Consider the following 17,040-nt stretch of genomic DNA (forward strand, 5'->3'; position numbering starts at 1 on the left):
AGAAGACTTGGAACATTAGACCATGAAATACAAAAAACCTGACATCTGTCTAATCAATCTCACTCTCAAAATAGATTCCTTTACTTTGAGAGGTTGATATCTAAATAGCAGCTCACCATATGCTGACTCTGATGACAGATTCAGATATTCGGTAACAGATACTTTACTTACAAAGGTAAATTATATTTTTGCAAAATAATCTCTTAATACTTCATTTATTTATTCTTACCTGTTTCTGTATTCAAATTGAATAACTTCTGTACCACAGGCTCTAAGTCTTCCCTAGCAGTTTTAGTTGATGGACAGGTTAAATGGACTAGATCTGTTAAAAGAGAACACAAACTAACTACAATCATGAATTCACAGATATATAAATATCATTTACAATTTTTAAAAGGCACGGCAGACTTTTAGAAATCACTGCTCATATAAATCACTTCCTTTAACCCAGGGAAGTATTGTGTTATGGAAATACAGTATATATACACCACAGAGAAATTTTCTTAATACATCTCATAATTATCTCTCTCTTCCATGTATCTTGGTAAGATGGAAGTGTAACTTAACATCATCAGCAGTGCAGACAGAGTATCAGTCTATGAAAAGGTGTCTATTGGTACCCAGAAAAGCAGCAGCAAGAATCTGTATTACACAACATATTTGCTGTTAATGACCTGTAGAAGCCCAAGAACATTCTATCAGTGTTAGCAGTTGAATAGTTCAACAACATACTAAGCCCACAAATATCACTTTCATCAGTACTCTCCTTTAAGAGCTAAATTGGGACTGAGTGGGAATTTGGAAATTTGCCTACTCACAGTTTAAGCCTGGCTGTACAGGAGTAAGTAGGAAACTATCTTTCTCCACTGAAGTAGAAAGTTTGAGCAAGACTTCAATTTCTTTTATTTTACTAAACAGTAAACAGGAGATGAAGTGAATAGATGCATGTTCAAATGGGTGGCAGTTAAATATTTCTCTCCAACCACACAGAGAATGGAGAGCAGTGGGGAACACTGTCGTGTTTTGACAAACTAGAGAGAATTTAAAGATAGGCACTGCTGACTATCAGAGAACTGTTTTGCAACGTTGGTTATGACACATGCAATCCCTTGGTACAATGTAACAAAAAAGCTCTACAACATTTTATGCATCCACCTTCTTATAGGATGGGAGAACCAAGTTTTGGGTTTGGGTGTGGGTGAAATTAGGTTAGGCGGGCCAGTAAGGATTTCAAGTATTTGATTTCAAGAGGTGCCCTGTACACATCAGAAACAAATAGCAGAGTACAGTAAACCCATACTGGAAAGAGATGACATGAAAAGATTTCTGACCACAAGAACACATTTGTGGAACTGTGTAATTAATAAAAATTCACCTTACAGCATGGACAAATCAATGTCACTAAATCTAATTTTGTATTTGAGAAAATTCAGTTTTGCTTGAAAAATGGAGATCTGATACTTAGATTTCTTGCTAATGTACTTGTTTTCATGAAAATAAAGTTGCTAAATAGATTCCTCATAGAACATACTATTGCTTTATTTGTTCTCTTTTGCAAACTAGTGAAGTTATTGACTCCTTAGAAAAGATGCAGCTCTTGACCTCTTTTCTGTTCCACTGGTCTCCATCCAGATACAGAACTAGCTACTCTGCTGTTCTCCCACCTGATTTTACATCCATTCATTCAGATATTTAAAAGCCTCATCTTAAAGCTTTTTATGAGACCACCCGAACGGACTCATTTGCTACTGAACAGTTGTCTGGAAACTCATCAGCAGACAATTATCTGTCAGACTCATGAAGTTTAACATACCTTCGTACAACGTTGAAGCTGATTAACTTTTTCTTCATTACTGTACATTTCTGATCAATTTAACAGCAGTGCATAGCTGTGACGTTTTTCTCTTTCACTCTGAAGTCTAGCTATATTTGTGTCATTATTTACCAGTACATCACGTGTATCTTGAATGATTTCCTGGCCACAGTTATGCCACACAAAGTTTGACACTGACTCCAGAAGGACCAGAAATTTAACCCTTCATGCTCCTCTTCTTTCAGATTGCACACACAGAGATTATATTCAAACATTAATACTCTTTTTTTTTTCTTCACCAAAACCAAACCTTATGTCTAAAATGAATATGTACGGGGAAAAAAGTAAAAGAAAACAGGTGGTGATAATAAAAGTCTCCCTGTAACCTTAACTGTTTGCAACCCTAAACACTAATACAATCTTTTCTTTCCTCAGAAAAAACCAGCTACAAATCACTAAAGTTCACATAATATACTTTCTATAAAATCTTTATTATCTTTAAGGTTATGGCTATGAGTCACAGTCATCAGTACGTATTTTGATTATATTTGATTTACTCAGGTATAACTGCATTAGTTACAGTGGTTGCCAACATTTGTCTTCAAGTAATTCTTCTAGCAAGAAGAACGATGAGTTTAGTTCATGATTTCATCATTACGGTCTCAATTTTTAGGGCAAGTGAAGGAGTTTGGTTCCACTCAACTGGCAATACAGATTATGTGCCTGTCATTTATGCAGTGTGATCAAAGAGTAGATGTATTTGTATACTTATCTTAAATAATTGTTTGAAGGAGAAATCAGTCAGGTTAAAACCCATTTACAGATAATGATGTAAAGGTTTTTTAAAAAATTATGAAATATGCCCCATAACTAGGATTCAGCTATACCTAAAATACAACTGTATTATTTCAATACATGAAGAAAAATTTCATTAAGGAATGTAGCACCTTCTCTTCGGATACTGAAAGAATTTATGGGAAAAAGTAATTAACAGAAACCTTAATTTTTCAGCACCCCAGAAACTCTCATGGAACTAATAATTTATATCTACTTGAACATCAATCCTTCTTTAATTTCATTTCCTGCAATATGTATTTTGTGAATCCTTAAAGTAGAACAGCTATTTGAAGGATAAATATTAACAATATGCTTTATAGCACTAAGTTCTTAATTACAGTGCTGGGGTTTTTTTCGTTAATTAAGTAGGAAATAAAACTTTGAATGACGTAATCATTTAGTTTGCTCTCCTTTCATATGCAAAGAACTAGGTAACAGTAAAATAATCTGGTTATTATTACAGATACTTATTTTTTTGGTAAAAAAAAAAAAAGCATTAGGTCAGGTAACCTCTAATTCTGTTTATCTTCCATAGTGTCCCAAGCTGCTAATCGATTTAACCAAATTTAGAAGAAGAATTTGGAAAGAAAAATAAATACCCGATAAAAACATTTTGTTGCTCATCTATTTCAAGTTCACATAAAATACCAGTCATAAAGCTCTGTACATAGAAAACTGTTACTGGAAATACTGGGGCATCCCTTCCAGAAAGGTCATCTCTCAGATGTTTTTGGAATCACAGAATCTAATGCAGTTGATGACAATAAAAAAAGGTCTTAAAAGAATTTTTGTAACTTTACCGCAAATGTATCATGATGCAACTCCTTCCCTCCAAATCTCATAATGGGACATAACCTCACCTCCACCAAAACTTCCAGAAGATGAAAAGCCCCCAACCATAGTGTACTTCAGGTACTTCGATTTAATAGTTCAGCTAAGGTAGTCCGTTTTCAAAAAAAGCCGAACAAACAACAAACTACCAGTAAGATTCACGTGCTTTAGAATTTTCTTTTAATCTACTAAAGGAAAAATTCATTATTGTGTAAGTGAAAATAAGTCTATTAACCTACCTATTAATTGTTCTGTATATGCTGATTAGGGAAAAAGCAGAAACTGCAGCAGAAACAGGAACAGATGCTCCAAAATATTCTCCTAGACATCATACTGAAATATACCTGATGCTTGTACTGAGAACCTATCCTTACGAAAACAAGCATCTGTAGCATTTTTTATGAGGCCACAGAGTCCCATGGCATAAAGATACTCTTGAATTTTAAAGGTAGTCTGAAGGAAAAAAAACCCAAACCCTAACATGCAGCCATGTTAACGATCCCGCTCTTTTGCTGACAAGTTTTTTCCAAAATTATTTGACAAAATATTTCAGGTGGGTTTTGGCCCTTCAATTATAGTGGTAAGAGAAATTCTTGGCATGAAATTTTGTTAGAATTTTATTAGAAATGTTATTTCTAAGTTTGAAAAAAAAAATCTTAATATTTTGACTTGAAGACTGTACAATCTTAGCTAATTACAGTGGAGAAGCAACAGTCTGCTAGAGCTCTCCACTAACCTTATCTGCCATTCTACTAAATCTTCAGGTGTCTTAAAACTCTTGCATAACAAACAAAATGTGGAACTCTAGTACTTTTTTTATTTAAAAAAAAACACCCCAAAACAGCAGTCATAACAAAAAGCTCTTTTTTGGTGCTATTTTATAATTACTGTACAGTACACAGACTATTGTCCCAGTACTAATAAGACTACAACTATCAAGCTTCTAAATCACATAAGTGTTAAAAGGAACATTTGATGTTTGACCCGTTTGGAAATAAAGAAGAATATACGTTATTACCTTTAAAATTTTGTTGTTATTTTAAATAAATAATTACCACATGTAAATTTAAAAAAAATGAATGCAACAAGAATCTTGTAGTATGATTTCTAAACCATATGGAACAGCACACAACTGCTATAGAATGAAGACGACTGACTACTACTCTTGTCTGCTGGTAACAGTAACCTAGTACACGCTGTTTTCTCAGGTAACAGCCTGATCATTGTGCTGCAGAGGAACAATACACACATATTTTAAATCTTGTTTCAGAGTTGATAGAGTCAAAGCAAAAAAATATAGTTAAGATTTCATATACCGTGTACTTACAAGTGTCCTTCATACACGTCATGGTTGAAGAACACAACTCAATGATGCAAACTGCTGGTTTTCCTAGATCCACTGGAGGCACTGTCAAAATGGAAACCTATCAAGCAGAAAGAACAACTTATGTGAAGCACAGAGTAACATGGATGATGAGGCAACCAACACAATTCTGAGTGAAGGTGAAAAACAACTGCAGACATTTATGCAATTTTGTTTTCTGGCTTATTAGTAACAATTTGTGCAATCAATCCTGCAGGATTTGAGCATTCAAGAATTTCCACCAAAGTTAGTAAGACCACCTTTGTTAGGAATGAAACAGAAAGAGAACCTCTTATCACAGCCCCTTCCAAAACGATGAGAGTTTAGAAACTCTGTTGGGAAGAGACTGTAAAATTGTTTCTGAACACTGGGCAGAGCACTGTTACGTGAGAATGACTGGAGTACTTTTAGGCAGGACTGGTAGTAGCATGACTTAGGAAGAACAGACTTCTCTATCATATATGTTTCTATTTTGTAGATCCTATTTAACCTGTAAGAATACAGGAAGCGTACACAAGAAACACTTAACACACATTAATGCCCTTTAAAATTAAAGTCTGCAAGGGCAGATGAAGCAGAAGAATTGAAAGGATCTGAAACTGTACAGTAAGGACTTTGACCAGTAAAAGTGAATGTTAAGAAAAAAAAAACAACAGAAGAATTTTGAACAAAGTTTAGACAAGATGAATAATTAATAGGTAACAGCATACTAAGGGTAACAGTTTATTGGAAAGCAAGCAAAATTAACTACCTTATAAGACAGCAGCTTAGAAACTCTGTTTAATTAATATAGTGCCAACCAAGTGGCAAAACTCAAGTCCTTGAATTAAAACAAAATAAAATTCCTAATAGTTTTACAGAGACTAAAAAATTAAACACGTAACGGCAGAGAGATGATTAAAAAGCTGATTCAAGCAGAAACAAAAGCATGAATTAACCCCTCCCAACAACTAAATATTAATAAATACATTCATAAAGAGACAAGTGATACAAAATTGATAGATACCTGCTGCTCTGAATCTGTGTTTAGTACAGACTGATCTGTAATGAGCACTGCTCTGGAGATCTGCCTACAATTAAATCAAACAATTATGACATTTCACAAAAACATAAAAAATAGCAATTTGGATTCATAGTTTTGGCTATACCAATCGAAACATAATACTGTGGAAAGACTATTAAACATATAATCTTTATTAATATGATTGTTAGTGGGATATTTTGCCTGTTGCTAAAGTAGGAACACATCTGGAACATTAACGAAGTATTTTTAATGACCAAAATAGATGACGAATAATGAGCCAATACCATTATATAAAATGGCTTGAATATCCTACTGATTTTTAAAAAATTATTTTGTTTATTTGATCAAGATTAGTAGCAGCGTGTTACAGGACTTTTTACGTTCCAAATAGCATAGGACACTTTGGATTAAGGGGAAATACACTAGAGCGGAGCTCCTGAATTGAGATTTCTAATCCTCCATTGCCTATGATTATTTCTGCACTGCACCTATTACTACAGTTTGGCTTATCTCATCTGCAATATTTTGAAGACAAAGGCAGTATATGTCCAATGCTTTTGGCAAGAACAACAAAAATCAGCGAAAACAATGACTTAATACTTTTCTAAACCTGAACAAAGTTAAAGTGAAAGCAGCAATAGGCAAGTCCACCTTCCAAATACTTTTAAATAAATTTGAAATCCCTAATGCACTTAGAGCTATTGGGGTTTTTTTATAAGGAAAAGAGGAATCTGCACATAGAAAGTATAGAGTATGCCCTCAAATATATAGAAGATAAAAACTATACACAGAACTAAGCTGTACTGCAAAGATAAAACAGGAGACAAGAACCTATTAAGCTTAACTTGCAGCATACTTTATACACTATTATTTGACACAATTTACTATGTTTACTGTTTCACTACATACCTGTAGCACACATTTCTACACATGCTCTCTGAAAGGTAACTATCTTCCACAATGAAATAGTTCGCACTTATTCTTTGTCCAAAATGATCCACAATAGCTTTGCATCTGTTAAAAAAAAATTGAGCCAAAATAAGAAATTTAGGTATAAGGTAACAAAATCATGCCTAACTTTTCAAAATTGAGTTATGTAGCACATTGTTTATATTTTTCAGGTAAGTTAGATACACATTTCTTTAACATGTGAACCCTAAAACAACTCAACTGAAATGGATAACTAAATCCTAGAGTTATACATTCTACCTGGTATATGCTAAATATAAGCTAATAACACTGGCATTTGACTGCACGTGAAAATGGCATACATTCTTACCTCGTGATACATGGAAAAGTAATACTGTGAATAATTTTGTAGGTGCTACCCTATTGAAGTGTTATTTTTCCCCAGTCAGCAACTTTTACCAAAGACAAGTTTATTTTGGCAATAATATTTGACAAATTAAATGACAAATTAACTTGAGATATAAGGAAAAATCCCTGTGAAATGCTTGTATTAGACTGCTCCAAAAGAATATTTCTGAGTTTCTATATTTGTGACTGAATACACCATTTATCTCTAAGTTGCACACAGAAGGATTAACTAAGTCACACTGATTTAAGAGCAACACAAAGTTCTTGATAGATACTGTTTGTCTTCAAATATATACAAATTCTACCATAAACATGTATTTATCTGCCTCAGGCAATACTTGGAAAAAAAAAAAGTAAAAAAAAAAAGGGAGGGGGAACCAACCAAGACCCCCATAAAAAAATCTGAATGCAAGCAGGTCAAAACAAAAGGAGAGTAATTACAAGTTGGGACTTGGCTATAGAAATTTTCGAGAGTCAAGTGTAACACAACAGACTAACACTCCTATACATGGGACAGAAATGCAAACCACATGAAGAAGCAATTTAGAGAGCTTAAATGAAAACAGGATACAAATTTCAGATTTTAAAGGGGGAAAATCTTTATGAAAGAACCTCAGACTTACATATGACATACATGAAGCCAAAGCATACATATGAGAGAAATAAAAAGGAGGCTGCATACAGACACTAACTAAAAACAACCTCTCCTGCTCATTCCTATGGGCCACGATCTATGTCCTGTTCAACTGTACGTATTTTCCTCAAATTGAGACATTGCAAACAATTTTAGAAACCTGTACAGGTTTAAAGAGCTCGTGACTTTACAAATGCTTTCCCTCTCTAAAGCGCAAACAACATATGCGCACTACAATTTCTTTCCTTATAGCTTATTTCCATATCCTAAGGAACTTTAAGACTCAGGACTGATTTCTAAAGCAAGATTTTAAGGTTTTCTACACTATCAGAACACTGACTGTAGAAATAAATAAAGTAAATCAGCTTTACTTAACTTTGGCTGGGTGTATGAAAGTTACCTTATTTTTTTAAAAATGAAATTCTTCTGAATCAGCATCTCAATGTTTCAGTTTACTTAATATATACAGGATTCGAACCAATAAATTCTCTCACACGCATTTACACACACACACGCGCATATGTGCACTTGAAAACATTAAAAGAAACAAAAGGTGGCCTAACAGAGATAGATCCCTTACAGATTTAAATGTGTTTTACTATAGTGGCACATTGATACATCCTGTATCAGCAAATATCTGACATGCAAGTTATGCCTCACAAATAAACAGCAGTTCTGTAACTTCAAGTTATTCATTAGTTTCTGTGATCAAAATGATCTATAAAATTAGAGAACTAAACCTAAATAAGTAACAGCCATCAGCCACCACTACCTTTATTTAGTAAACCAGTTGCTTCTGTAGTCTGAAATGAGAATTGCAAAAGGGTGCACACAAGGCTTATTTACAAACATAAGAGGTTAATGACAATTAAACATGTTTTTATAACACCAACTTCTAATGCTGATATCATAGGGATCTCGATTCTTTATATATACCTAGATTCAAATTCAACAGGTAACTTGAAAACAGTACTTAAAAGTCTAATGGTACAAGCATGGTTTAAACATGTAGTATTCTTCATACAGCTTCAATCACATTCTATTCAACATGTGCTTCACTTGCAACTTTACGAAGTTTTTTCTTAACATTACCCTGATTTCATTCTCCAGTGCTCATTTTAATACTGCAAATAAACAAGTAAGTCGAGCTGCTACTGTTCATTTCTAATTATAACCTTTCTTATTGTTTATGAAACAATTTCCCCTGCCACCCCCCTAAACGTTATAGAAGGGGAAAGGTTGATTAAATGTCATGTTGCATCACTCAAAGCCAGCAAAAGCAACTACACACTTTTTATTTTCTTGCTAAGTGTTGTTTCCTCTCCTTTGTTTAGGAATAGCTATCAGGTCACACGTTTGATAAGGTTTTAAACAGAAAAAGAGATAGCACTTCTAATTTCAGCCTCCACTTTACTTCAAAGAATGATGCTGAGAAAATTTCTTTCAAGTACTGCTTCCAAATATGGAAAACACTTATGCACTGACATTATCAGGTCTCTGTCATCTGATATGTGTTGGGACAATGAATCATACAGAACCCTCCATTGACCTTCTTTCAATGTGTCTAGATAAAAGGATGAAAATTAGAATCCATCTCCTTGCAGTGCCACGAGTTATAAATGTACTTTATAGGGCTCATTATCCAAACTAATGGACTAAGGGCGACATCCTTGAAATGGACTTACCAGCACTGACAAAGCCAGTATGCAATATTTCAAGAGAGATATGTAAATTACTATGTGTTTGCTATACCTTTTTATTACAGACATATAAATTTCCATTCATCATATCTTTTCCATTTTTGAGACAGAATTATGTAATTGAAAACATATGTAAAGTGTGATCAACATAAAATGCCTACCATTATTATTAATGCAATCCATGTAATTAATGCAATGCACGTAATGCAATTCATGTAATTTAAGATACTTCAAATTTTATCATATGTACCCAGAAAGTGACCTACAGTAAACATCGAGAAAACAAACAACAGAAAGAAAAATATTTATCATACATACATTCAGTGTGCTTTTTGCCTCAACCTAAGGAATACGATGTGGGTTTTATTTTCTAATAGAGCATCAGAGTTCTGTCAAGAACTCAGGATATTCTGCATACGTATTAAAAGAGCAAACCTAATCTGATACAGCATGTAAAAAATAGAGATTTTCAAGTGGATTACTAAAACCTTAAAATAGTTATGCCTAAAAGTTTCTGTGCTTCACACTGTCTTCCCTGAATCTTATTTTCTTGAACTACAAAAAGGGCTATAGTAACATCATAAAAATAATTGCATAGTTGGGGATTAAATCTTCTGTTCTCTGTGTATACAGTTATGGGTAGTAAAAAAGTAAAAAGGCAGTTCAACTAGATATTGAATGGGTTATTCTCTCCAGCACAAGAAAAAGAAGGTTAGCCAAATCTAGAAAGGAGTTGGAATGAAATTTGGTGATATTTAGGGACTTCAAATTAAACTCTGAACTACCAGCAAAAAGTCTGACAAGAAAACCAAGGCTGTAGCTATAAGTATAGATTTTCCTTACATGTACTAAAGCAAGAATACTAAAAATAGTGAAAAAATAATGGCACTAAGATCTTGATAAAGTCTGGAAGCCTACGGAAGACGCCTATAAAATAGTAATGAATACTGCACAATTTTACTCAATTTCTACTGATGTGAGTTTAACCTATTTGTAACCAAGGTAAGCTGCCTCTGAAACTACAGAGACAGCTGTAGTGACAGCGAGGTATGGGTTTGGCTATTACCAATTACTATTAATGGCCTGTTGACTCAAAAGCTCAGTAACTCATAAATATCCTCATTAACAATTTGATGGCTGATTTTTATTAGGCAAAACATCGAAGCCCAAAGTCAAGAGAAAATTAGAGCTGGTGCAGGAGGAGAATACACAGTAAAGAAAGATAACATGAAGAAAGAAGAAGAAAGTAAAGGAAGTAGTGAGGATCGTAGGAACAAGCTGGATAGCTTGCTAAGGAAGGCTCTAAGGAAAAGACTTAGCAAGTAAGAGCGGTATTGCATTCAGATGAGAGAAAAGAAAATAAAGAGAAAATAATATAACTGAATAAAAACATACACCTGGTTCAAAGAAACCTAGCTTTTGAGAGACATTTTTGCTATGGTGAAGAGGATGTTTGAAACTTCTTAAAATTATTAGGGGGAGAGAACATTCTAAGATCATTTTCATTGCAGAAAATACTCTTTAAAAATTCACATTTTATTCTAGGCTGCATTATTTTCATCATCTCAAAGAAGTCTGACACTTCCCTGATCTTCTATACTGTTTTGTTTATTTTTATTTTCATGTAGAAATGCTACTTGTTACAATACCTGCTTTCAAACTATGGGGGACTTAAAATGAGACAACAGCATCAGGCAGCTCTGAGGAAAAGGCAGGTGACTAGACTTGGGAAGCTGAACGTGATGTGGTGTTGCATCTTCAGCTTCAGATCATGCCATTATTAAAATACCAATGTTTTTGGAATAATGAAAGTCTGGTAAAAATATTTCAGTAATTCTGCACCTCAGAAATCTACCCTTCAGTTTTAAGTGAAGGTGGCATAAACGCACTACTAAAGCAGCCTCATAGACTAAAAAGGACACTTGAAACCTATCTGGAACCCTGAGGAACTTATTACACCCAAAACATAAAAGCAGGTTAAAGGAAAAGCAACACTCCACTTCTTTTAGAATACATATAACCTTAACAAAGAAAACATTTACTTCAAAGGTCCTCAGAATGTGCAAAACAACTTGGAAACTGGGACAACCAGCACCACTGAACAGTTAAGATCTCCACAGAGTGGTGTTTGGAAGTTGCTAACAACTAGGAGTTTTGTCCCTCAGAAAGAGCAAGTTAACTATTTAAACCTTATTGGAGAATAAAGCACCCTGTAGTAAAAGTTCAAATATTACTGTTAAAAAACCCTACGGTTTATGAAAGGGACATAATTTCATTTGCATGTGAATCATGCACTTAAGAAACAACACACATGATGAAATACCATCACATTTGCATCTTCAAATCTAAAACTATGCAAAGAACTTCAGAACCGTAAGGAACTGGCAGAAAGCTAAAATTTGTTGTTTATGGAATTTCAGGAAGAACAGATGCTACTTGACCATGTCATGACAAATCTAGCTACAAGTACCATGCTCAGAGAATCAAATGTGCAGTGCAACTGGAAAGTAAACACATTACACCGATGATTTAACTACTAACTTCCCTAATAAAATCTTACTAGGTATTTTCTAGTTTAAGTTTCAAAATTTTCTACAGAACATTTTGAACTTTTCAATTACAGAAACTAAGCTGAAAACAGACTCTTAGGAGAGCCAAAGCCTGTAGTTAGAATAACAACTGATAGAACACATATAACAGAAACCACGACAATTCAGAGAGGTGTGAAAAATGCCACTATGGAAAAAACTGTGGGTCGATTTTTCTTAGCTCAACTTTAAACTTGCCCACAGGCCTGATATTGTAAAAGAATTTATCCTAGGATAAGAGGGCAGCATAGTTTATGACAACAATCTACCTAAAAACTCATTAAAGTCTTTTCTCTTAGAGTGACATGCATTATCAGCAAAGATTAATCTGATGAGTCTTTAGGTGAGCTCCATTTTTAAAAATGCAATAACAGAGGGCTTTGTTGTCATCTGATGAAAATCAATTAGAGTAGGTAAGGCCACAAGGAAAACTAACATCACTCATCACCAGCCCCCCGGCAGCTGAAATGATTTGTCTTCCAAGCTTGGGTGATCAGGAGCTGTAGTAATATCACAGGGAAATTAATTTAGTTTCTATATTCTAGACCCACTTTCCTTGTTCTAGAGGACCTATACACAAATTACTTTTAATCAAGGTTGATGTGTTATTAATACCAACGAGGATCTTTGAAGAATCATTTTTTTAAAATTGACTTAACACATTTTTCATCTGTATTTTGTATATAAACAGAAGGTTACTTATATTACACTTACCGTCCAGATTCTTTGTCCACTACAAGGCACTGCACAGAATGGCGAAGACAATAGACACCACCAAATACAGCACACATCCTAGGAACATATTAGGGAAAAAAAAAAAAGACCCACAAAGGTTACTCCAATCACAACTAATCGTAATCAATGTGAGGGCGTGTCATAAGCAAGGTGAAGTACTGTGCACACTGTAGTACATTTTTAATGACACATCTTAATCTCTGAATCAGACAATCAAAACCCAATCAAACTAAAGCATATCACATAGCTTTTGTAAAGGATACATTAGTAACTGTTTTTTGTATTAGCATTTATCTCGATCCTTTAAATTGCTACATTAGCTTGAGCGCTCATTCTCTGCTACCATCTTTAGTCGTTCAGGATGGAAAAGCACCTATTTGCTGGAGATACACAGCATATCTACTGATATTCTGACCATTGCATGTGGTATAGAATAAAAACGTAAGAATGCACGATGACCATACCGACTTCCTACTAGAACTCCAAGTATGATTCAGAAGTTATTTCTCTAATCTTACAAAATGTACTATGGGAACTTCATTGACTACAGGCACCGAGAAGTGCCCCAACAGAAGGAAGACTCCTTACAATCTAAAGACGATCTGCTACAAACAGTTATTCCTCCAGGGTGTGCCCATGTTACAATATAGTTGCTTAAGATATCCTGTGCATGGACTAACGATAGAAAAATTGCCTACATGAAAAAAGGAACCAGCTTCACAGGTCAGTTTTTCAAAAGATAGAGCACACTAAGCTATTTAGCAGTCTCCCACTTACAAACGAAACCCAATACTTAAAGAAAATTATGCTACCCAAACATTAAGCCAATATCACAACTCATCTGTTTTCAAACTCTTAGGAGACTCAGAATTTAGAGAAAGTAGATTATGACATTTAAATATGCGGGACTCCATGTGAAGACAGCCCACTGTAAAATTTCATCACTAGCCAGGCTGTTTTATCACCCCCTTGAAGATATCTCTGACTAAAACTCTTCACCAGATAAATCTGTCTTATGCACAAAGTCTGAGACCACTCTCCCGTAAAGCTGCACAGTAAAAGTTCAGTTGGGCTGGTGATAAACATGATCCCAGATTAACCCCCACATCCAAACTTCCTAAATCTGGCAAAAGCCAGGCATCGTCTCTGGGGATTACTTTTCTGTTGATCTGATGTGACACAAGGTAAGTTAATTCACAAAAAACACAAGTTTAATTTCCATAAGTGATACCTAAATTTTTTCGTGGACCCACATTAATACTGAAATGACTGTGATTTCACTAGTTTTAATTTTTTTTTTTATTCTAGCTCTTGAAAGATTTTAATAAGCCCATTCTTCAAAATTCTGTCAAGCAAGTATAAACAACTGAGATTCTTTAAGCTTTCTGTGAGACAGCACTGTAATGCAGAGAAATTCATGATCTTACAGAAACAGGATGTATGTTAGAGATTCTCAAGAACAAAGCTTCATTATTGACTGTGAATAAAGATAAACTTCAGTCAGTTTTTTGCTTACAGTGGATTATTTCAGGGGCATTCTTTCTAAAACAATAATACAAAATGCAGAGGATTAATTTCTCTAGAACTTGGTGTGACAAAAGGTAAACCAGTAGTAACATTTAAAAAAATATTTCTCTTTATAATTTCCAGTCAGCATGGAAATTACTCAGTGGAAAAAGGTAAAGAAAAAAAATAGAGGAGGTGTGTCTGATCCCTTACAATTTCAGGTTTGGACTGTTTGCAATGTCTGATCTATCTTGGGAATCTTCAATGGTTTTTTTTTTATTAAGAATCTCCAGCGATTCTTTCAGATCAATCAGCTATCACTGACCTCCTCTCGTGTATGCTGAAGAGAAAGAACAGAGAAACAATTTGCATATTGACCTAAACACTGCAGATCCTTTTTTCAGAGAGAACCACTCTTATCAGAGACAACTGATATCAGTGACATTTGACAATTCTTCCTTTGCCCTACAAGTTAAATACAGCTGTGTTCTTCACATGATCCCTATTTTTCAGAAGTAAATAGCCTCTTACAAGTAAATCATGAAACAGTCTGTAGCACATTGAAGACAGTGACACACTCTTCCATTTACCATGCCGGAGAAGGATTCTGTGCATTTTCTCAGTTCCTGTTACTCGGCTGAGGCTTAGTATGACCCCACCATTTCATGTTCAGCTCACAGACAGGACAGAGCTGAAACTGGGAGAGCATAAAAATCAGAGGTTACACCTACCACTTCATGAACAGAGCCTGCCTAGCTATTGTATTTAAAATAAGAATGTATAATTCTATTTATCTTTTGGTAGAGTTTACCCTGTAATTTAACAGATTAGTGTGACTACATTTCTAATACCTGCCTAGCATTAGCTAGGCATCAGACTGGCCAAAGCAAACACCTTGGATGAGAAAGGTAGGCTTCTCAGTTCTCCCATATTTCTGGGATGATAGCAGCATTTTCCTGGTTGGTGTTTGTTGGGTGGTTTTTTGTTTTGGGTTTGGGTGGTTTTCTTGTTTGTTTGTTTGGGTTTTGTTTTATTTTGTTTTTGGTTTTTTTTGAACTTAAAGAACTTCAGGTATCTGTTCATAGGTTATGAACTTGAAAACTTTCATTCTGCGAACCCGGCTTCCTAAAATGGAATCCATATCGGCAGTCAGAGGTCAGATTGGACAATTCAAAGACAGTACCACAATACCTTTTAAACTGCATAAATGACACAGCACGGCAAATGGCTGAAGTGTGTTACCAACTCACATCTCTTCTGAGCTATACTCCAAGAGGTAGCAGTCTAAGGAAATGTCAGCAATATCACTTACTACTGGCTGAATCAGAAGATCTGGTTCCCTAGAAATACCCCTTCTACCCATGCAAAAGCAGGGAGAACATACACAATGTTGAATCCCAACCTTGGTTGTCTGGAGATTCTTGAAGATGACACAAAGGTTAAACATCCACTGAAGAATTATAGAGCCTTGAGCTACAGCCTTATTATCTCTAATGCTGCAATCAATGGCTTCTTCCCTGACAAAACATGTATTAGGATCTTTCAAACCAACTCAGATGAATTTATTTCATATGCGTGTAAAAGAATAGCACTATTAACCTAACTATAACTAAGATTCTTTTGATAAAAACAGTAATTTTTTCCTTTGACTTCAACCACAGTCAAGGGCTTTTTGATATATGTACTTTATTTTTCTACCGCGCTTTGAAAGAATGTTGCTGCTTGGCTGCGCAAAAATGTGAAATACTTATTTTCAAGAGTAGCCTGCTATCCAGTGGAAGGGGGCATGACCTGTTTTCATAGTAGGCCAGTGGAGAACTTCTGAAAATTGAAAGGAATTTTGATTGTGTTGTGTTAAACAATTACAAAGAGCCAAAAAACCTATTAAAACACCCTAGCATGAAAAATTATATGATTAGGAAGAACTTGCCAAAATTATTTAAATATAGAAATTGAAATATTAAACTAAATGGCATTCCAATAATTTATGACAAAGTAAAATCATTGTGCTAACATTACTTTCATACAGTAGGCTATTCAAGATGATTTGACTGTACTTCAAGTACAAGGCAACTCTTTGATACCATTAACCCTAAATGACAGACATTTAAACTGATATTACTCTAATTAACTGGCGACTGCCTACACCAATAATTCAAGTTTTGCTGAAAGACAGCAACAACACTGTACTCAGCTTCAACTTTGCCCTGGTGACATCAAATCATATTGCAGCTAAATTAACAGTTGTGAAAATTTTTGGCCTGGTAGCCCTCCATCATACACAGCCTTTAAATGCCATTTCAGTCCTCATCAAGGCAGGAATCGGCAGCTGTAATTTTTAATACAGCTGTGAAACAATAGGACATATTAAACACTGAATTTTTGACAGCATATTCGTGATGATTTATGAGTTTGTATATAATTTGATTATTCTATTAATTTTACTGATTACTGATTCAGCTAATATAGTGAAGGTCACTTACAAAATAAATCTTCATTACATTTCACAGAAAGTAACTGCCTCCAACTAGTTGTTTTCTTTAATTAAACACTAATGTAACAAGAGAGAAAATAGGCTTCAGGGTTGCTGCATCTGTTGCTACAAGAGGAGTTTACTGCTTTGATGTAATGCTCTCCGATATTAATTGAACAAAAATAGAATGTCTCTCCATCTGACATCTTGATTTTCAAC

The 17,040-nt window shown here is 34.6% G+C and overlaps 1 protein-coding gene across 1 annotated transcript in view; it reads right to left on the bottom strand.

Annotated features, from left to right (window-relative positions):
- CHM (CHM Rab escort protein) overlaps positions 1-17,040 on the bottom strand; it is a 72,401-nt gene that overhangs the window by 10,877 nt on the left and 44,484 nt on the right. The window contains exons 9-13 of the mRNA XM_064462883.1: positions 12,822-12,899; positions 6,778-6,882; positions 5,851-5,914; positions 4,809-4,905; positions 230-322 (exon numbers count right to left, since the gene is read on the bottom strand). Of these exons, the coding sequence (XP_064318953.1) occupies positions 230-322; positions 4,809-4,905; positions 5,851-5,914; positions 6,778-6,882; positions 12,822-12,899 (437 nt within the window). The remainder of the gene's footprint in view (positions 1-229; positions 323-4,808; positions 4,906-5,850; positions 5,915-6,777; positions 6,883-12,821; positions 12,900-17,040) is intronic.

This window comes from Phalacrocorax carbo, chromosome 11 (genome assembly GCF_963921805.1).
Source record: "Phalacrocorax carbo chromosome 11, bPhaCar2.1, whole genome shotgun sequence".
NCBI lineage: Eukaryota > Metazoa > Chordata > Aves > Suliformes > Phalacrocoracidae > Phalacrocorax > Phalacrocorax carbo.